The sequence below is a fragment of the Trachypithecus francoisi genome, unplaced genomic scaffold (genome assembly GCF_009764315.1).
Source record: "Trachypithecus francoisi isolate TF-2019V2 unplaced genomic scaffold, Tfra_2.0 Lachesis_group1, whole genome shotgun sequence".
NCBI classification, from domain to species: Eukaryota; Metazoa; Chordata; class Mammalia; order Primates; family Cercopithecidae; genus Trachypithecus; species Trachypithecus francoisi.
In genome coordinates this window covers 178,511,507-178,527,288 of record NW_022681454.1, presented here as the reverse complement: position 1 = coordinate 178,527,288, position 15,782 = coordinate 178,511,507, and the positions used below count along the sequence as shown (strand labels likewise).

At 41.5% G+C, this 15,782-nt stretch overlaps 1 protein-coding gene across 6 annotated transcripts in view; it reads left to right on the top strand.

Annotated features, from left to right (window-relative positions):
* Positions 1–2,821: 2,821 nt before the first annotated feature.
* CENPU (centromere protein U) overlaps positions 2,822–15,782 on the top strand; it is a 43,852-nt gene continuing 30,891 nt past the window's right edge. For 4 of the 6 annotated variants that reach the window (XM_033215823.1, XM_033215821.1, XM_033215826.1 and 1 more), the window contains exons 1-4: positions 2,823–3,143; positions 6,159–6,207; positions 8,096–8,213; positions 11,040–11,145. In XM_033215823.1, the coding sequence (XP_033071714.1) occupies positions 2,842–3,143; positions 6,159–6,207; positions 8,096–8,213; positions 11,040–11,145 (575 nt within the window). In that variant the 5' untranslated portion in view covers positions 2,823–2,841. Of the gene's footprint in view, positions 3,144–6,158; positions 6,208–8,095; positions 8,214–11,039; positions 11,146–15,782 lie in introns of all 6 variants that reach the window. The other 2 variants (XM_033215822.1, XR_004438239.1) reach the window with 2 other exon arrangements.

Sequence of the window (15,782 nt, the reverse complement as noted above, 5' to 3'; positions counted from 1 at the left end):
ACAACGCCTGCATCATAAGTGCTCGGTAAATCCAGAAGGAAGAGGGAAAACAGAAAACCCGGCCCCTGGAAAAGTCGACGTACGAGGTGGGCAAGCAAAAGGACTTAGAGCCCTGCCGGTTTCTCAAACCTCCCCATCCAACTCAGCTGGACGCTCATCCTAACCCTGGACGTTTCAGTGACTCAGGGCCCTGCCCGCTTCTCAAACCTCTCCATCCAACTCCGCTGCACACTCATTCTAACCCTGGACGTTTCAGTGATGCATGCTCCTGATTTTCTTTTATTATTTACATGTATTTGGGTTGAGCGTTTGTTATTTCCACCCAGAGTGCTGAACCCCTTCTTGTTTTGACTGGGTAGTTTCTTTTTTCAGACCTGCAAGCACAAAAGGTTTGACTACACCCCCTTTCCTAGAAAACGGAGCTTCTCACTCACTCTCTTAAGGGTAACTACTTTTAGTGGCTCCAGGAACTTATTTCTACCCACCCACAGGGAACTAACTTTAATACCTTACAAGTGATTCCCTTCTATGGCAGTTGCCCACATGATTTCCAGGTAAACAAGCATTTCACTGAAGAGGAAATAGGAATGGCCCATAAGCAATAAAAAAGATGATCAACTTACGGGAAATGCAAACCAAAACCCAACAGGATGCCCATATGGAAACCCATTTTAACTCACTGGATAAACAATGTAAAAGTCTTTAAAATGCTGAATATTGATAGTATTTGGAGCCAGTGGGGGGGGGGAGGGTGTAAACTGTACAATCTACAATGTGTAAACACTGGTATTATCATGGAAAGCTGAACTCTGTATCCTACATAGCAGTACTATCCCTACTGAATCCATCCCTAGAGAAGCTCTTAGACATGTCCCCTGCAAACTTCCTATAAGAGTGTTCAGTGCTGTATTGTTGGTAACAGCAAAGTACTGCAAACAACTGATACACCCACACACAAGAGAACAGATAAATAAAATATAGAGTATTTACTTATGCATTCCAAAGACTGAACATAAATGAACTGCAGCTACATGCAGATTTAGATGCAATTGCGGATACATCTAACAGTAATAGAATTATATGAGGACGCAAAGGCATTAAGAATGATACAATGGACTTTGAGGACTTAGGGGGAAGAGTGGGATGGGGGCAAGGGATAAAACACAACATATATGGTGCAGTGGGGTGATGGGTGCACCAGGATCTTACAAATCACCACTAAAGAACTTACTCGGCTGGCCGGGCGCGGTGGCTCAAGCCTGTAATCCCAGCACTTTGGGAGGCCGAGACGGGCGGATCACGAGGTCAGGAGATCGAGACCATCCTGGCTAACACGGTGAAACCCCGTCTCTACTAAAAATACAAAAAAACTAGCCGGGCGAGATGGCGGGCGCCTGTAGTCCCAGCTACTGGGGAGGCTGAAGCAGGAGAATGGCGTAAACCCGGGAGGCGGAGCTTGCAGTGAGCTGAGATCCGGCCACTGCACTCCAGCCTGGGCGACAGAGTGAGACTCCGCCTTAAAAAAAAAATAAAATAAAATAAAAAAGAACTTACTCGGCTGGGCGCAGTGGCTCACGTCTGTAATCCCAGCACTTTGGGAGGCTGAGGCGGGTAGATCCCGAGGTCAGGAGATCAAGACCATCCTGGCTAACACGGTGAAACCCCGTCTCTACTAAAAATACAAAAAAAATAGCCGGGCGTGGTGGCGGGCGCCTGTAGTCCCAGCTACTTGGGAGGCTGAGGCAGGAGAATGGCATGAACCCAGGAAGTGGAGCTTGCAGTGAGCTAATATTGGACCACTGTACTCCAGCCTGGGAGACAGAGCGAGGCTCCGTCTCAAAAAAAAAAAAAAAAAAAAGAACTTATGTTACCAAATAGCACCTGCACCCCAATAATTTATGGAAAAATAAAATAAAAAATAAAAGCAATAGCTTTAGTAAGAAAGGACGTTTGCAGAATACCTACCAAATATCATATAAAGTTTAGAAACATGCAATAATCAATACATCATTTGAGGCTATATCAAGGTAGAAAACCACAGGAATGATACACATAAAATCAGAAGAGCGGTTATTCTCTGGAGGAGGAGGGTGCCATTCAGAGGGGTACCCAAGAGTTATGTATAATAATGATTCATATCCCCATCCAGTGCTGGTTACACAGATGTTTGTTTTTATCCTTACATTACACGTTATATTCTTTTATATGCATGAAACGTAACTTTTTATCATAGTAAAATATACATAACAAAATTTAGCATTTTAACCGTTTGTAAGTTTACAGTTCTGTGGCATCAAGTACGTTCACCTTGTGCATCCATCCACCACTCTTTCCAGAACGTTTTCATCATCCCAAACTGCTGTTGGTATCATACCTAAGAAATCATACCACCAAGTCCAATGTTATGAAGCTTTTGCTCTGATTTCTTCTAAGAGTTTTAATTTTAATTTTAGCCTTTATATTTAGGTCTTTGATCCATTTTGCGTTAGTTTTTATACGCGGTGTAAGGTAAGGGTTCGATTTCTTCTGCATTACACATTTTTAAACAAACAAAATAAAAGAACAAAAGGAACCCTGATTATTTACAAATGAAGGTGCTGGGATAGAGAGGTAAAGTAACATGCTAAGCTCAGACAGCTGAGAAAGGCAGCAGGGGCTGGAAGCCAAATCCTGTGGGTCTGTCAAGACGACTGCGGCCTCAGCGGCAACAGCTGCGAACTCTTGTCTGCGCCCACCCACTTACCTGCCCACAGACTCCAGGACACTAGCTCCTCCCCTTTCCCCACCCACAAGGGGCGGTCCCACGTTGCTCCGGGGCTTTCGGGCTCTGGAAAACTGGCGATGCGGGTGGAAGGAAAGCCCGGAAAACTTTGGCATGACATGGACCGTAGGCAACTGGTTGTGCGGCATGGACTTCAGTTCCGTTGCGGTGTGATAGCCAGGCCCAGTTTTCCCTCACGCTCCAAGGCGGGGAGGAGCCTGGGGCCGCTCAGGAAGTTCTGCGCACGCGCGCGTGCTCGGCCCGGATTGGCTGCTCGGAGCGGCGGGGGCTTGGCGGGAGCTTTCAGTCGCGCGGGAGCGGAGAGCGGCATCATGGCTCCGCGGGGGAGGCATCGGCGGTCGCGGCGTCACAGGCCTGAGGGGTAAGTACTGCCGACCCTCAGAGCGCGGGGACGGAGACCAGCTTGAACTGCTTCCTGGCCGCCGCGGTTTGCGCCTCCCGGCGCTGTTCGTGCTCCACTGTGGAGCTCGCCCGAGTGGCCAGTCGCCCGGGTCCCCGGCTTTCTCGTCAGACTAGTGGGGATAAGAGTGATTCCCACCCGCCCGGGCCTGTCGGCCTAACACTGCCTGGCGCGCGGGAAGACGTTAACCAGTGTCGTGTCGTTTTGTGGGGGGGGTAGTAGTGCCGTCCAGAGTAGTGAGTGTCAAAGTGCTAGCTTGGAAGCAAAATATTCAGCAAATACGTATTGCCTGCGATTTGCCAGACTTTAATGTTAGTGGAGTTTACTCTCTGGGAATCAGTTTTCTTATTTTGAAGACCCTGGTGTTTTCGTACTGCAAACCACAGACCGGAGCACACGTCGGGCTGGGGGCGCGAGCTGCCGCTCGCCTTTCTTCGGGATGGGTCGAGCAGTTTTTGTTTATCAAAAGCGAGCGTGCGTTTGGTCGGTTGCGAAACGCGCTCTAGAATGCTGGCCGCTGCTTCGTTGGCCAATGGCCGTCCAAGGCCGGGCCTGGATCTGGCGGGAGGCTCTCGGCTGGCTGCAGACCGTGCACAAAACTGTACGCCGGGGCGGTCTGAAGAGCACAGGAGTCCCCCCGGGCGGGGAGGGCTGCCCGGAGAAGGTGGTGCTGGTAGATGCGGGGTTAGGGTGAAAGCTAGAGCAGGACACCGCAGCTAGCTGGGGAAACCGAGACCCGACCCCTGTGGCCAGTGGAGAAGAGGATTAGAAAAGAATGTCAGCCTTGAATCTCAGCTGAAAAGAGTTTATCCGAAAGGCTAGTGGTTTTTGTCTTTATTTTATTTTATTTTTTTAACATTTTTGGGTTTGAGACTCATGAAATCTGTTCATGCCGCCTCCCAAAACACACTAAGGCACATACAACAGAATTTTTTTTTTTTTTTTTTTTGAGACGGAATTTCACTCTGTCGCCCAGGCTGGAGTGCAGTGGCGCAATCTCCGCCTCCCAGGTTCAAGCGATTCTCCTGCCTCAGCCTCCAGAGTAGCTGGGATTACAGGCGTGAGCCACCACGTCCAGCTCATTTTTGTATTTGTAGTAGAAATGGGGTTTCACCATGTTGACCAGGATGGTCTCGATTTCCTGACCTCATGATCCGCCCGCCTTGACTTCTCAGAGCGCGGGGATTACAGGCGGGAGCCACCGCACCTGGCCCAGAAATTTTACCTGTGGGTTGTCACAGAGGTTTCTGTCTCTCAGAAGCCCCACCTTGACTGCAACCTAAGGCAAGGAGGAACCCTGACTTTTTTTTTTCCCCCGAGAAAGGGCAAGACAGCTCAAAGAGTTTAGATGAAGAAATTTATGTGGTCTAGTTTTTGTTGTGTTTCTGTTACTTGGCTTTGTGACCCTTGATAAGTCACTTAAATTCTAGGAACCCCGGAATCATCATCTATAAAACTGCCATAAAACCAATACTTGTCCTACCTTCCTCCTTAGGTTTCATGAATGAAGTAAATAAATCATGAACTTGTTAGAAATGCAGAATCCCAGGCCACAGCCCAGAGGGACTGAATCATACACTCCTGGAGTGGTGCCAAGCGACCTGTTTCACAAGCCCTGCTGAGAATGTTGATGGCACTCAAGGCTGGGAACCACCGCTCTGAACAGTTTTCTAACTTTTTTTTTTAAACTGTGATTCACAGTAATGATGTTTTACATCACACTTAGTACACATGCGCACACATCCACACATAACAAAACAAAAGGCTTATGAACATAGTATATCCAGTGCAATGTTTCATTTTATAGTTTCCTTTTTTTGTTTTTTTAAAATGCTGGCCTGGCAATCTTAAAAGGACGTTATAGGACAATTGATGTGATTTAGGTATGGACTGTAGATTAGATTATGGTATCAATGTTAAATTTCTTGATTTTAGAAATTGTACCATGAATATGCAGGATAATGCCCTCTTAGGAAAGACATATTGTGGTATTTAGGGGTGGAGGTGCACAGTGTCTCCAGTCACACACACACACACACACACACACACACACACCGCAAATGAGTAAAGGGCATACAGAAGGTCCTTGTACTATGTTTGCAACTTTTCTGTGAGCTTGAAATGATATCAAATAAAAGTATACTAAAACATTGGTTTAGACTCACTAAGCTGATTTTGCTATCTACAAATGAGAAAAATATGGCTACAATCTGCATGGCATATTTTAAAGTCGGGAATTATGTACTGTATTATTCCAGAGTATCCTCCTGTACTCTTGTATGATGCCTGGTTGGTGGAGGATAGTCTGTACATATTCAGTGACTCCTGGCACTATTATTAGTAATAATAATATATAATTCCTGCCACTGTTATTTCCCGTTTTTATTCTTGTCACCATTGTTACATCTGTTTCCTTGAAGCTTGTTGAAGATATATATACAACTTTATCATTTGAAGCTATGGCCCAACTGAGAGTGTGAAGAGAGGTCGAGGGCAGGCCCTGGATTTGAACTGATGTAAATTTTAATGCAGGCTTGTCTCCCTCCTGGCTCCGTGTTGCTGTGGGCAAGCATACATCTGTAACATGGGATTCACTTCTACCTTATAGGACTGTTAGAATTAAATGGGAAAAGGACGTACGGGAGCCAGGCACAGGATGGAGCAGGTGTCCGGACTTAGCATTAGCCTACCTCCCCTTTGTTCAGCTCTGCAGAGAAAGTCAATCACTGCTGATTGATTAAGGCCTCAGGGAAAAAGTTAACAGCAGGATTCCAACTTTTCCATGTCCCTGAGGGGGAGAGGTATGTTATTTTATAACATTGGTGATAGGATTTGACCTATAAAAAATAAATTTGTGGAATATGGGTTCTTTTTTTGGGGGGGGGTAAAAATGTGTGGAAAGGATCATAACTATGGTGTTTTCTCAGTTATTTTAACTATTTCCTAACTCTTGTGGGTTTTTTTGCTATTTAATAGTGCAAGACGTTCGAAGAACACTTTAGAAAGAACGCATTCCATGAAAGATGTAAGTTATCTTTTTGTGTTGTGGTTTTCTCAAAATTGACAGTACAAAATAACATTTTTTGGGTACCTCAGTTTTGTAGACTTCACTTGGCAAGTTCAGTGTTTCTTGTAGTGAAAAAGTGTGTTCATTTTCCTCACACTTTTTCCAGTATAGTGGATAAAATGACTTTTGTTAATGTTTTAGAATTTCCTTTATTTCTGAGCCTAGGTTGGTTTTATTTTCGTTTAGATAGTTGGCTTCATGTAAAAATTGTACAATGCTGTAAACTTTTTTCACTTAAAGCCATTTCTCATTGTACTTTTCAAGAATTGTTTATAATTTCATGATACTCCACTTAGTTCACATTACAGGTTTACTTTTCTTTAGAATAGAGTCTTAGAATAAATGTATGTTAAAGTGTGTACATTTCTTTAACATTCTTGATTGCTAATTCCAATATTTTTTCCAGTGGCTTGTGTGATTGGCATCGTAATCTCACATTAACAGTGTATGACAGTGCCAGGCACCCTGGAAGGAGTTACTTCTGCTTGTTCTGCCCTGGGCTTTCTTTGTCCTGCATAGTCCTTAACCCCAGCCTGAAGAGGATAGCTCTCTTCCCCTCTGGGAAACCCTGGGATCCCCCTGCAGAATTTTGCTCAGCACTCTGCTCCCACCCCAGCATTACTTCGGGGGTTCTTTGGGTGGGTTTCTCTCAGCTGTCCTGCCTTGCCCCTCCCATTGGTAGCCAAAGTCCAGTGTGCATCGGAGGGATTTATCTAAGCTTCAGCCTTAGCTGGAAGCCCAGAGTGCCTGGAATGGATTCAGCTTTCCTGTCCTTCCCTCTGCAAGGCAGTGCCTTACATGTGGTGGAGGCCCTCTATGCCTTGGGAGGGGCTGGAAGACCTGCCAGCTCTCTTTGCATTCCACCCACAAGCACTCCAGGAATGATTCTTTTACTGGGGGCATCTGAATGGTCAAGTTTGTATATGGTTTGCCAATTTTATTTTACCTCCTTTATACTTGCCAGAATTTTCTTATTTTCATATCTGTTAATACTACCCTTCCACATTTTCTGGAACTACCATGAAAGTTTTTCTCATTTTATATATGTTTTCATGTTTCATTAGATTTGGGGTAGCAGACTTCATGGGCGTATCAGTATATTGAACTGTAAACCCTGGTGTCCTTTAGGAGTTTTTAACCCATGTGTACCCTTAAAACTGTTTATGAACTTTTGGGTATATGGGCATATTTCCGGAGATAGGACCCATCACTTTCCCTAGGTCAGAGGTGTAGGCAAACTGGTCCATGGGCCAAATCTAGCCTGCCACCTGTTTTTGTATATCCCTGCAAGCTAAGAATGGTTTTGACATTTTTTAATGGTTGAAATAAAATGAAAATACTATGTCATAACATGTGAACATGGTATTAAATTCAAATTGCAGTGTTCAAAAGTCAAATTGTATTGGAACACAGCCATGCTCATTCTTTTCTGTGTGGTTACTGTCGTCATTCACATGACAGTGATTGAGTTAGTAGTCAAAAGAGAAACCTTATGGCCTGCAAAGCCTAAAATAATTTACTTTCTGGTCCTTTATAGAAAAAGTTTGCCACTCCTTGCCTTAGGTTATCAAAAGAGTCTGTGTCCCCAAAAAGTGTTAGCTTGCTTCTTTCTTTTTATTTTACCTGAAACATTGTAATTGTACACATTTGTGGGGTATGATTTGATCTTGCCATACATGTCTATGTTGTATAATGACCCAATCGGGGTAGGTAGTGAATCCATCACCCCATGCTTAAGGATTGCTTCCTTAGGCAGCAGTGATTACAAGAATATTTTTGCTGCATAAATCAGCCTGTTGTTCTTTGTGAGAGCCAACTCAATAACTTCAACTTTATTCACTTTTAGAAAACTGGTCAAAAGTGCAAGCCTATTGATGTGTTCGACTTTCCTGATAATTCTGATGTCTCAAGCATTGGCAGGCTGGGTGAAAATGAGAAAGATGAAGAACCTGATGAGACCTTTGGTTAGTACTTTAAATCTTTATCCTAACATAACTCTAAAGCAACAACATTTAGGCCAGATATAATAAAAAATAGAAATATCTTCAAATATAAAAATTAGTTGCCTGCAAGTAAATATAATATTCTCAGGGGAGTACTTGATAATTTGAATTAATTTTTCTCACGTCTAGGTACATTGAAACTAAGAACATTATCAAAGTGGTGGCACTCTTCTAGTGGTATTCGTTAACAATCCAGTCACATGAGGACACTTACTATAGTACTCTGTAAGAAGAGGAACATAGAATACATTTCTCACTTCATTCTAACATTTGATAGAGCCATTAATTTAGGGAGGAGAAGAGTATGGGTAATTTTCCTTTGTCCTAAACTCATGGAGGCAGGGGATACTTCGGGAGAGCCAGTGGGAGAGCTTCACCTGTGTTCCTTGGAGTATGAGGTAAAAGGTCAGTACCTGGCTGGCCAGGAGTGTATGAGTTGTCAGGGTGAGCTGCTTGTGTCACTGGGCACTCCAGAGGCCAGAAATGACAGAGAAAATGCCATGTGCCCCCACATCTAGAACTGTAGTAGTCAGACATTTTTGCTGGAATAAGTTTTAAGAGAATTTTGAAGGCTTTGGTTTAATTTTTTGTTAATAAAAGAAAATATTATACATTTTATAAGGTGAAATACATTCACCAGAATAATGTCTTTTATTATGACTTGACAAAAATGTCCTATTTGTCTAAAATGTAAATCTAAAAGATCTGAACCTAAAACCCCGTAATTTAAAAAATGGAAATGAATTCACACCATAAAATTCACCCTTTTAAAGTGTACATATCATTGGTTTTTAGTTTATTCACAAGGTTGTACAACTGTCTGCATTATCTAATTCCAGAAAATTGTTATCATCCTGTAGAGAACCCTGTACCCATGAGTGGTCACTCCCTCTTCCCCCTTCCTTCAAGCCCCTGGCAGCCATGAATCTCCTTCCTGTCTCTACAGATTTGCCATTTCTGTACATATCAGTGGAATCCTAGACTCTGGTCCTTTGTGACTGGCTTCTTTTACTTAGTTTGTGTTTTCAGGGTTTGTCCATGTTGTAGTGTGTATCTACTTCATTCCTACACGTTTTTATAGCTCAGCAATACTCCATTGTTTGAATATACCACAATTTGTTACCCGTTTATCAGTTACATTTAGGTGGTTTCTATTTTTTGGCCACTATGAATAATGCTGCTGTGAACATTTGTGTATGAGTTTTTGTGTGGGCTTTTTTCACTTCTCTTGGGCATATAGTGGGAGCAGAATTGCTGAGTCCTATGGTAATTCTATTTATAACTTTTTAAGGAACTGTTTTACAAAGCAGCTACATGACTTTATAATTCCATGGCAGTGTATGAGAGTTGTTGTTTCTGCACAGCTTCACCGAAACTTACTGAGTTTTTTATTCTAGCCATCCCAGCACCTCATTGTGGGTGTGAGTGTATTGGTGGGGGGTATGGGTGGTAAAATATAGTTTACCATTTTAACCTTTTTTAAGTGTGTTAACTCTGTAGCAGATAAATACATTCACATTGTTGTGCAACCATCATCACCATCCGTCTCCAGAACTTTTTCATCTTTTTAACTGAAACGCTCTATCTATTAAACAACTTCCCGTTCTCCCCTCCCCTCAACTCCTGGCAACCATCATTCTGCTTTCTAGGAATCTGATGTAAAAGGAAGCATACAATGGTTGGTTCTTTGGTAACTGGCTTATTTCATTTAGCATAATGTCTTTAAGGTAGCCTGAGTCAGAATATATATATATATATATTTTTATGAGGCAAAGACTTGCTCTCTTACCTAGGCTGAACTGCAGCGGCGTGATCTCGGCTCACTGCAACCTCCATCTCCTGGGTTCAAGCAATTCTCCCTGCCTCAGCGTCCCGAGTGGCTGGGATTCCAGGCGCTCCCCTCCCCTCCACACCACGCCTGGCTAATTTTTGTATTTTTTAGTAGAGATGGGTCTTTGCCATATTGGCCAGGCTGGTGTTGAACTCCTGACCTCAGGTGGTCCACCTGCCTCAGCCTCCCAAAGTGCTGGGATTACAGGTGTGACCCACCGTGCCCAGCCAGAATTTCCTTTTTAAGTTGAAGGGAGGCCTGGAATCTCCCCAAAAGGCTTTAAGTTGAAGGGCGGCCTGGAATCTCCCCAAAGGGCTTTTCATTAAAAAATACTGTGTGCCTGCTATATGCAGGGCACTTTGTGAGGTGACCTCTCTAGGCCTGTAGAGTTTATAGTTTAATGCAGTGGTTTCTAATGCAGAGTGTATGACACCTGACAGGGATGAGGAAAGAAAATGTTAGATTTCCGATTTATATTTTTATCTCATTAAAATTTCCCCAACCTGGGCAACATAGTGAGGCCCTGTCTCTACAAATAATTTAAAAATTACCTGGGCATGGTGGCATGTGCCTGTAGTCCCAGCTATTCAGGAGGCTGAGGCAGGAGGATCACTTGAGCGTAGGTGCTCCAGGCTGCAGTGAGCTGAGATCGCACTACTGCATTCCAGCCTGGGCAACAGCGTGAGGCCCTGTTTCAAACACCAAAAATAATCCCATATAAGTGCGGTAATAAAGGTTTATTATTCATAAATATTCATGTGTTTGTTGGTGATAGGGTTTAAAATTTTTATTGTTGAGGTGTGAGATCAAAAACATTTGGGAAGTGGCCTGTTTAATTGATTTTGATTTTGTTAGTTGAACAAAGACTGTTTTGTACTCCATTGTAAGGGAATAAACTTCAGTATTGCCCAAATAGCCAGACTTTTAAAGTTGTCTTCTTTTTTGTCTTTTGAAAGATCCTCCTTTACATAGCACAGCTATATACGCTGATGAAGAAGAATTCTCCAAACTTTGTGGACTGTCTATCCCTTCAACTCCTCCAGGAAAAGAAGCAAAAATAAGGTGCTGGTATATTTCAAGCAATTGTTTATTCATGGCTAATGGGATTTCTGAGATAGAAGCTCATAAAAAGAAAGCATTTTAAGATACTTTGAGCCAACTTGTTATGCTTTTTCTCAAGAGAACTGAGGCATAAAAACTTTATTAATAATTGACAATTACTTACGATAATTATAATAGCTGTGAGAACTGACAGAATTCATACCTGATTATCCTAGAAATCATGCCTACGAAGATAGTTTAGCTTTGAGTCAAATAAGAAAGGTGGGAAAGATTTTATGAGCATAAAATTTTAGGTGATTTTTGGGAGGTCTCTTTCATTTACAAATTCTCTTAATTATCACAAATGAGATGTTTCCTTGTATATGGTAGGTGATAATTACAAAGCAATACAAAGCCTGTTTCAGATGCATTGTCCCTCAGGTGCATTGGTTTGAGTCTTTCAGATTTATGTGAACGTATAGGTCAGGAAAATCTCTATAAAAATGATTTCATAGAGAAAACTTGGGAGCAAATTATATAATGCAGAACGCTTCGATAACTGTAGTACTCATTTTAAGTTGTTATCTAGAGCAGCTCTTTGACTTATGGACCTCTATTGGGTAATAGGTCAGTTCTAGTTACTAAATGTATTTAGCAAGTATCAAAAGTGCAGTGTTTGTTTATTTATTTATTTTTTTGAGATGGAATCTTGCTCTGACTCCCACGCTGGAGTGCAGTGGCGTGATCTGGGCTCACTGCAAGCCCCGCCTCCCAGGTTCACACCATTCTCCTGCCTCAGCCTCCCGAGTGGCTGGGACTATAGGCGCCCAACACCACGCCCAGCTAATTTTTTTGTATTTTTAGTAGAGACTGGTTTCACCATGTTACCCAGGCTGGTCTCGATCTCCTGACCTCATGATCCGCCCACCTTGGCCTCCCAAAGTGCTGGGATTACAGATGTTAGCCACCGCGCCCGGCCAAAACTGCAGTTTTAAAACAAATATGCCAGTTGGGCAGAAATCTGAGAAGTCATTTTGAGATTGTCTATACTAGAGAAGTTTTATAGTACTTGGTTATTTTGGAGACTCACTCTGTCACCAGGCTGGAGTGCAGTGGCGCTGTCTCGGCTCACTGCAACCTCCGCCTCCTCGGTTCAAGCAATTCTTCTGCCTCAGCCTCTCGAGTAGTTTGGACTACAGGCGCGTGCCACCATGCCCAGCTAATTTTTGTATTTTTTAGTAGAGATGGGGTTTCACCATGTTGGCCAGGATGGTCTTGATCTGATCTCATGATCTGCCTGCCTTGGCCTCCCAAAGTGCTAGGATTACAGGTGTTTACCACCGCTCCTGGCTGACTCCAGTTTTATATGTTATCTATTTATATGAAAATCAATAGAAGTCATACATTTGGAAAACATGCACTCTAAACAGTGGTGAATGTAATTTTTAAAGAGGAATGCTTTGAGTAAACATTCACATGGTTTAAAAATATAAAAAGGTGTATAGTAAGTCCTCATATCATGTCTACTATCCATCTAGCTCCTAGAACCCACTTCTTCCCTCTCCCTTATTATTTTCTCATATGTCCTTCCAGAATTTCTTGGTGCATATAAAAGTAAATATGAAATACATTTTAACCCTTTTTTTGTGTACAAAAGGCAGCATAGGTTCTACCTAGCTTTTTTCACTTACTACATCTTAGAGATCTTTACATGTCAGTACACATGGAGCTTTCTCATTCTGCTACCCTTTCCACAGCGTGGGTGTTCCTTAGTGTGATTATCCAGTCCTGTATGGATGGGCAATCAGGCTGTTTCCAGTCTGTGCTCTCACTCCCAGTGCCACTGGGAGTGCCATTTCACACTTGTGCTTGTGTATCTATAGGATATAGTCATAAAAGTGAAATTCTGAGTCAAATGAAATGTGTTTGTCATTTTTATAGTTATTGCCACATTGCCACCAAAGTGAGATCAAACTTGGATTTTTGCCAATGTGATAGGTCAAAAATGCTATCCCAGCCTAGTTCTAATTTGTATTCTTCTTAGGAATGATTGAGCAGCAATCATTTAAAAGCTCTTAAATTTGTCTTTCTGCAAACTGTTTATATCCTTTTTACTTTAGTTGATGTTGGTCATTTTCTTCATGACTTCATTTAAACATTAGTGAGATTAGCCCTATGTTACAGTTTTTTTTTTTTTTTTTTTTTAACTGGTTCATCTGTCTTTTGACAAAACACCTAATGGTGGTGTTTTTTTTTCCAACATAGAAAATGTTTAGTTTTATTTAGATGCATTGATATGTTTATCACTCTTAGCGTTTAGGGATTTTGAGTCATAATTAGGAAGACATCTCCCTTCATGTTTTCTTTTAGAACTTGTATGATTTGTATTAAAATCCTTGATCTTTTCTATTCTTCTGAGGTATAAATGCAGCTTTTCTCATTTTTTTAAATGACTTTTAAGAGCTACTTGTTAAGTTAAAAGCAAAGTTACAATCTTTATTGGGTTGAGGTAAATTTATAGATTTATTTATAAAAGCTGATCTTTATTAGTTTTGGATTTGGTTTGTTCTTGCTTTTCTAGTTCTTTAAGATGCATCATTAGGTTATTTATTTAAAGATTTTCTTTTTTGATGTAGGCACTTACGGCTGTAAACTTCCCTCTTAGTACTGCTTTTGTGGTATCCCATAGGTTTTGGTATGTTGTGTTTCCATTATCATTTGTCTCAAGAAATTGTTCAGCTTCCTTCTTAATCTCTTAATTGACCCACTGGTCCTTCATTAACACTTTTTCTCTGTGTGTTTGTATAACTTCCAAAATTCTTCTGTTATTGATTTCTAGTTTTATTCCACAGAGAAGATACTTGATATTTCAGTTTTTTAAAAATGTTTTAAGACTTGTTTTGTGACCCATCACATGGTCTGTACTTGAGAATGATCCATGTGCTGACGAAAAGAATGTGTATTCTGAAGCTGTTGGATGAAATGTTCTATAAATATCTGTTAGGTCCATTTGGTCTACAGTGCAGATTAAATCTGCTGTTTCTTTATTGATCTTCTGTCTGGAAGATCTCTCCAGTGCTGAAAGTCGGGTGTTGAAGTCTCCAGCTAATGTATTGGGGTCTGTCTCTCCCTTTAGCTCTAATAATATTAGCTTCATCTGTCTGGGTGTTCCGGGTGCATGTATATTTAAAATTGTTGTATCCTCTTGCTGAATTTGACCCCTTTTGTCATTACGTAGTGACCTTCTTTGTCTCTTCTTACAGTTTCTGTCTCAAAATCTAGTTTGTCTGAAATAAGTATAGCTATTCTGCCCTTTTTTTGGTTTCCATTGGCATGGAATATCTTTTTCCGTACCTTTATTTTCAGTCTGTGTGTATCTTTATAGATAAAATGTGTTTCTTGTAGGCAACAAATCATTGGGTCTTTTTCCCCCCCCCCCCAATCCAGCCACTCTATGTCTTTTGATTGGAGAGTTTAGTCCATTTACATTCAGTGTTATTATTGCTAAGCAGGGACTTACTCATGCCATTTTATTATTTGTTTTCTGATTGTTTTGTGGCCCTCTCTTCCTTTTCTTCCTTCCTGTCTTGCTTTTAGTAAAGGTGATTTTCTCTGGCAGTGTGATTTCTTGGTCTTTTTATGTATTTGTTGTATTTTTTATTTGAGGTTACCATGAGGCTAGCAGGTACTGCCATATAACCCATTATTTTATGCCGTTAACAACTTAACCCTGCTTTCATAAACAAGCAAAAAAAAACTAATAAAAACTCTACACTTTCACTTTGCTCCTCCACTTTTTAACTTTTTGTTTTTACTTTTATTGTACTGTTTATGTTTTGAAAAGTTGTTATTTTTGATTGGTTCATCTTTTAGTCTTTCTACTTAAAATGAGAGTAGTTTACACACATCAGCTACAGTGTTATCTTTTTCCGTGTACTTAATATTACCAGTGAGTTTTATACCTTCAGATGATTTATACTGCTCATTAATGTCCTTTTCTTTCTGCTTGAATTACTCCCTTTAACATTTCTTTTGGGACAGGTCTGGAGTTGATAAAATTTCTCAGCTTTTGTTTGGGAAAGTCTTTATTTCTTTTTCATGTTTGAAGGATATTTTCACCAGATATATTCTTCTAGGGTAAAAGTTTTTTTCCTTCAACACTTTAAATATATCATGCCACTCTCTCCTGGCCTGTAAGGTGTCCACTGAAAAGTCTGCTGCGAGACATATCGGAGCTCCATTGTAAGTTATGTGTTTCTTTTCTCTTGCTGCTTTTAGATTCTTTATCTTTGACCTTTGGGTGTTTTATTATTAAATGCCTTGAGGTAGTCTTCTTTGGGTTAAAGCAGCTTGGTGTTGGTTGTATAACCTTCTTGTACTTGAATATTGATACCTTTCTCTTGGTTTAGGAAGTTCTCTGTTACTACCTTTTTGAATAAACTTTCTTTTTTTTTTTTTTTTTTTTTGAGACGGAGTCTCGCTCTGTCGCCCAGGCTGGAGTGCAGTGGCCGGATCTCAGCTCACTACAAGCTCCGCCTCCCGGGTTCACGCCATTCTCCCGCCTCAGCCTCCGAGTAGCTGGGACTACAGGCGCCCGCCACCGCGCCCGGCTAGTTTTTTTTTGTATTTTTAGTAGAGACGGGGTTTCACCATGTTAG